The 6,259-nt window shown below is 46.8% G+C and overlaps 1 protein-coding gene across 2 annotated transcripts in view; it reads right to left on the bottom strand.

The window, feature by feature from the left end:
• Window positions 1-2,594: 2,594 nt before the first annotated feature.
• homer1b (homer scaffold protein 1b) overlaps window positions 2,595-6,259 on the bottom strand; it is a 28,722-nt gene continuing 25,057 nt past the window's right edge. For both annotated transcript variants that reach the window (XM_056418465.1, XM_056418464.1), the window contains 4 exons: window positions 5,828-5,984; window positions 5,500-5,610; window positions 5,344-5,424; window positions 2,595-5,227 (listed from right to left, as the gene is read on the bottom strand). In XM_056418465.1, the coding sequence (XP_056274440.1) occupies window positions 5,036-5,227; window positions 5,344-5,424; window positions 5,500-5,610; window positions 5,828-5,984 (541 nt within the window). In that variant the 3' untranslated portion in view covers window positions 2,595-5,035. The remainder of the gene's footprint in view (window positions 5,228-5,343; window positions 5,425-5,499; window positions 5,611-5,827; window positions 5,985-6,259) is intronic.

The following is a 6,259-nucleotide window of genomic DNA, read 5'->3' as shown; positions in this document are numbered from 1 at the left end:
CCTCGTTCCCTTCACCTGGTCCTCACGCCCTCTCACCTGCAGCCAGTGGCGGGCCGTGGGCCTGGGGCCTGGGCCTTCAGTGAGGTCCTACACAGTCCCACCCGAATTAATCCACCTCTTATTACTATCATTATGATGCCATGGCTCTAGACCAGGGCTGCTCAATACGTCGATCGCGACGTAGTATTGGTACATTGGTACATTGGCATGACATTAAAAAAAATTGGCCCGCCCCCGTCATTTTCTCTATAGCACGTCTTTGTTCATTTATTAAACTAAACAGCCGTCTGATGTTGATCGTATCTACACAACAGCATGTCATTTCTCTCGGCTCTCCGTCTCGCGCGCTGCAGAATGCGCGCATCGGGACGGAGAAAAAGAAGAAGAAAAAAGTCACTTGCACTAGTTTGTTCACTAAACAGGGCATTGTCGCACCCAAAGCAGTTTCACCGTGATGATAAAGACACATAACTATTCACTGAAAATAAAAGAAAGAAAACAAATAATTTGCAACATAGGCTATTTGCCATTTTATTTTGTGCCAAACATACATAGGCCTACACATTTAATAAAAAATAGAATGCATTGTATGCCTACTCACCGAAGACTGATTATTTGAACACAAAATACATCCTTCTTTCTTTCCTCATTGTGGGTTAAAAAAACAGCTTTGTAGTCCGCGAATTAATTCCTTTATCAAATTCAGTTTCCTAGTTCTGAGGTTTTGCATCTACCTGCCCATAGGCCCCGCCTCTCAATATTAGTAATCCAATCAAAAGACGTGCACGCCCTCCGCCTGCTCGCTGCTCCTGTGCCGGTTCCGGGGCCTTCTAGAAGTCCTCGAGGAGCCAACTCTAAAGCTGATTGGTTGACACAACATTGTCATTCCCATTCACTTGAAGCTACCAGCGCCCGCAATGTTGATTCTGAAGGCCTAAGGGCAGATTTTAGCCCCCTGGCAACACACGATGGCTGAATATGATTGGATAAAAGATCTAACACAAAGACCAGCCCTCCAAATCTCAACCTGGCGCTGGCAGCAGCGCAACCAAGAGGAACGCTATGAAATTAAGAGAATAACTCTTACTCTGGGAAATAATTGAATACATATTTGTGGGAAAATATATTTAGAAAAAAATATATATTCTTATGATGTTTAGGCCAGCAGATAAGGCCTTGCTGGCCCTGACGGCCCGCCACTGCCTGCAGCCCCTCCCCTCATTAGTCCCTCATTCCCTTCACCTGGTCCTCACGCCCACTCACCTGCAGCCCCTCCCCTTGTTAGTCCCTCGTTCCCTTCACCTGGTCCTCACGCCTTCTCACCTGCAGCCCCTCCCCTCATTAGTCCCTCATTCCCTTCACCTGGTCCTCACGCCTTCTCACCTGCAGCCCCTCCCCTCGTTAGTCCCTCATTCCCTTCACCTGGTCCTCACGCCCTCTCACCTGCAGCCCCTCCCCTCGTTAGTCCCTCATTCCCTTCACCTGGTCCTCACGCCTTCTCACCTGCAGCCCCTCCCCTCATTAGTCCCTCATTCCCTTCACCTGGTCCTTACTCCCTCTCACCTGCAGCCCCTCCCCTCATTAGTCCCTCGTTCCCTTCACCTGGTCCTCACGCCCTTCTCACCTGCAGCCCCTCCCCTCGTTAGTCACTCTTCAGCTCCCTCACTTCCACTCGTCCTCTGACAGGTTGTCTTGTGTGTCGTTGCCAAACTCTCCAGAGAATTCCAAATGACTAAATCTGATCTGCCCGTTACGACCCTGTTTGCCTGTTGACCCGACTTTAGATCTTGACCGGCCCCTTTTTGGATTTGTTGCCCTGTTTGACTGACCACCCGGTTCTGACCCGCCTGAACCACCAAGTGAAGATCCTCCTCCTGCATCCCTGTTTACGTGCTTTTGGGTTCCAGTACCTGTCACCCTTACATGGACATGACCGGACTCGATGGCCTGAAAACTCATCAGGGCAGTTTCCCAAAAGATGCTTCGGTTTACGTCGCTTCATTAAACAAAGTGCTCAACATTTTTGGGAAACTGAGCTCAGAAGAACATCTTTTCAATGAATCAACGATCACCTGACTGACTTTAGAAACACAGACGTTTTACACTGATCTCTATCTCTAAATAACCTGAACACATGCTTTGCATTCCACTGCTTTGTTTGAATCCTGTTTTCAGCCAAACCTTTCTGTGATGCGTTTTCTTCTGAGCATTTCCTGTGTGTACCTGTCGTTCACACAGGCAGACGACATGACCCGCCGGCACTTGAGAAGAGAAATATCAGAATAGAGAAGGACAAGAAAAGGGATGGAACAGGTTAACGGGTGATCATGAGTTCAGATTGATTGCCGAAAACATTGAACTTATTAATTGCTGAAGCTGTCTTTACAGTCGAGTATAAACATACTGGTCCAAGAATACCCTTCTGCCTTCAGTCCTGCCACTTTCATTTGTTTAAACCTTTTTTTAGTTCTATTTACAACCTTGCCCCTGCATTTGAATAAAACCACGAGAAGCAAATGTTGAGATTGTCTGTTTCACTGTTGAACAATTTAGATAATAATGTGTTTCTTAAAAAACGAAGAACAAAAGCAATCTGCACACACTGCATTCTGCCGTCTCTGTATTTGAATATAAAACATAGCATTTCTCAGTTCACAAAGGCGTCTTCTCATCCTGCTCATGCCATCTTTGTTGGAAATCAACAAAGGATTTCATTTGGCTGAAGCACCGACAGGTGTGTCTCCTGATCGTTATTCACCAGCATTCGGTGAATCATTTCACCTGTAAACACACAAGTCTTACCAATCTACGAACATCATAAGCCTGAGGTACCTCTTTAATATCATGAGTTCAAAATTACTTTAAATAGTCGAAAATATTGCCATTCTTCTCATACCTCTAAATACAATAATAATACCTACATTTAAATACCATAAGTTACAAAACAGGAGAATGAAAAGCTTCTTATCCACTACTGTACAAAGGCATTCATTAACAATAGCATTAATATCAGGGTATTCCATCGCTGTCATTCGACCGTCAAAGTTAAACCAGAAAGAAAAGAAATGGGTAACTTCCTTTACATGGTTCTTATTCCAGTGTATTAACCTGTGTCACTAACTACAATATTTGTAATGAAATAATGATGCTGTGCTAGTATTAAATGCAAATCTCTTGATATATAATGTAGTTACAACAGTGTAATAACTTAGTGCAAACAGGGTGCTCAATTGAAAGGTAGAATAAGCAGAATTTCATGTGAGGATATCGTTTTTTTTAGAAATGTTAAGTTTTTAAGATGAGATTTTAAGATGCAGTTTTGTGATTTAACCTGTACATGAGCTGCTTGAGAAGTGTATGTTTTGGTACAGAACGCTTAACACTATGTGTTTACATCGTGTTGTTACGCATTTTAAATATATACTCAAGAGGTTTTCATTGTTCACCTACAGAATATATACTCTATAATAACGATGCAATACTTTTCCATTGGTTAATACACAACAATAAGCCACTGCAGGGCGTTACTGTATTCGAGTTATCCATCCGTTCATTTACAATGTCATGAGTAGAAAGTTATCTTATACAGCTCTATAATTATATTATCACCGTTATATCCTGTGTAAAAAAAGAATAGAAACTGAGTACAGTTCTATATTCACCCGTGAAGAGTGAACGTCGGAGTCCAGTTTCACTGAGGGTGGAGATTTACACGTAGATGACCCTCTATAAGCCCTTCGCTCAGCACGACTCCTCCCAGACAGGGCTGCCACACAGGTTCACGGTCAACAGTAGTTAACTTTCTGTCGGACAGGGGGGGATCAGCTGAGCTGCATCTGACCTATCTGCATGTGTCCACTGAATAGAGTACCTGATAGAGTAATATAGAGGTGTTGTATCGAGCCTGTCTGGTATTGCTCAGTGTTTGTGTGTGTGTGTGTGTGGGCCTTGATGTCCGAAAACAGCACAAATCACACACACATATCATATGCAAACATGTGTCGACGCATATGTGCTTTGAAGGCACACGTTATGTCAAAGGTCAGGCCTTATTCGGGGACACACGCCACACTGAGTTTGGCAGGAAGACAGGTCAGGTGTCTGGCGGTGGAAGCCGTCTGGATTCAGGAATTCTCAAGCCGAATCGAACGTGGCCTCTAAAATCTGAGCGTGGCATGAACAACGCCTCCGGAAGATTCAATACTCGTTAATGAAGCCGGATTGTGAGCAGGGTGTGGAGAAGTAACTCTGGATCAGTTAACCCGACGTTCTGTCCCAGCAGCCCTGTGTGCCCCGGCCAATCGGTGAGGCCGGTTGGTGGAGAGGCCGCCTTTAACTCTCTGTTGACGCTCCGCTGGCAGCCCTCGCTCAGACACGGGCCTCTGCTGCTCCGCTCAGGAAGTCACTTTGGATCAAAGCGTCTGCTTGTTAGAGGACACTATTTTGGGGGATTTGGCAGCTTTGGCGCAGTTCTCTGAGTCTTAACAGCAATCATTTCCACATGACTTTCAACATTCCCCTGTGTGTGTGGGGGGGAGGAGGAGGGAGGGCAGTTTAGAGAGGAAGAAAAGGTGTGTGTGTGTGTGTGTGTGTGTGATGCTGCAAGCTGTCGTGCAGCTCCCCCAGACCAACAGCAGATGGCGCAGAGGCACAGATCTCAAGTTAACTCTTTGACGTGGTGTGGGTGGTGAGGGGAACAGTTGCATCCACAACATGCATCTCTACCTCCGGAGAGATCAATTCAACCACGGTCACACCTCCGCCAGCCAATCAGAAGGCCGAGACGAGGTAGTCCCTGTGTCGTCTTGAACTACAGGTGTGACTGCGGTTGGTTGGAACTCGATGCCTCCGAGGTAAGCAGGGAGTTAGCTGCCCTTTTTTGAGCAAAATCGTAATCGTGGGCAGTGTCGTGTCTCAGTTCTAATGTGCGTGGGGAAGGCGGGGCGGAGTGGGTTCAACCGATGCGTGAGAGTAGCGGGTACCAGGATGTTAATGATCATATGGCTCTGTCTGTGAAGAGGAGGCAGCTCGGTCTCTAGCTGGCCTCCTCGATCAGCCGAGCCAAGGTGTCTCGGAGCTCCGTCAGCTCAAAGATCTTGCCGTCCAGCAGCTCCAGCAGTGTCCGCAGGCTCTTCCTGAAACTCTCCTGCTCCTCCTGGTTCTCCTCCAGCCGCTGCTCGGCCCCGACCAGCTGCTCCTCCAGCACCCGGCTGCGCAGCTCGGTCTCCTGGAGAAAGAGAGACGGCGTTGTGGGCGAGTTAGCGTCATCGAGAGGTACGTCGTGATTTAAGATGTGCCGATCGGGAGGGGGTGACGGGCGTCATCCTTATTCGTAAAGCTCACATCAAGTTTCTGGGCAAGTGTGTCCTTCTGCTCCATCAGGTCATTCATGTTTTCCAATTCCTCTTTAAATTTTTCTATTTCCTGAAGGACATAAAAAGCAGATTAAAAGTCTGCGTAACATGAATGTAGACCACACACACACACACACACACACACCTCTTCTTTATCCCTGAGGGTATTCTCCAGTTCCTCGATGGTTTGGTTGAGTTCAGTCTTCTGGGATTTGATCACTGGCGTTTGGATGCTCTGACACTCGAGCTCTGTCACCTACAAATACAAGATGGAGATCAAGACGTAGATCCACGGAGAAAGATGCTCACAACAGCATCGTGTTCTCAACCCATCTTTTATTTCCAGACTCTTCGTTTCTCTCCCTCAAGCCAACACTCCTCTGCCCTCTCCGTTTTTTCTTCGCTCCTATTTAATTTGAATGAATTAATCACGTATGAAATCAAGCAAGCCCCATCCTCGCCCCCTCCCTCACCCGTTTGTGTAGTCTCTCGGCCTCTTCCTGGTAGGCAGCCAGTTGTTGTTTCCACTGTTTGACGTTGGCTGTGGACTCCAGCAGAGCCGCGGTTAGCTTGGCGTTGTTCCCCTTCAGGGCGTCCAGCTCAGCCTCCCAGTGTTTTGTCATGGCAGGGCTGCAGAGCACAGAGGTTCATACCGTCAGTTACAACAGAGCACAGAGGTTCATACCGTCAGTTACAACAGAGCACAGAGGTTCATACTGTCAGTTACAACAGAGCACAGAGGTTCATACTGTCAGTTACAACAGAGCACAGAGGTTCATACTGTCAGTTACAACAGAGCACAGAGGTTCATACTGTCAGTTACAACAGAGCACAGAGGTTCATACTGTCAGTTACAACAGAGCACAGAGGTTCATACTGTCAGTTACAACAGAGCACAGAGGTTC

Source organism: Pseudoliparis swirei, chromosome 7 (assembly GCF_029220125.1).
Source record: "Pseudoliparis swirei isolate HS2019 ecotype Mariana Trench chromosome 7, NWPU_hadal_v1, whole genome shotgun sequence".
In the NCBI taxonomy this organism is placed as follows: domain Eukaryota; kingdom Metazoa; phylum Chordata; class Actinopteri; order Perciformes; family Liparidae; genus Pseudoliparis; species Pseudoliparis swirei.
This window is presented reverse-complemented; position numbering and strand designations above follow the sequence as displayed.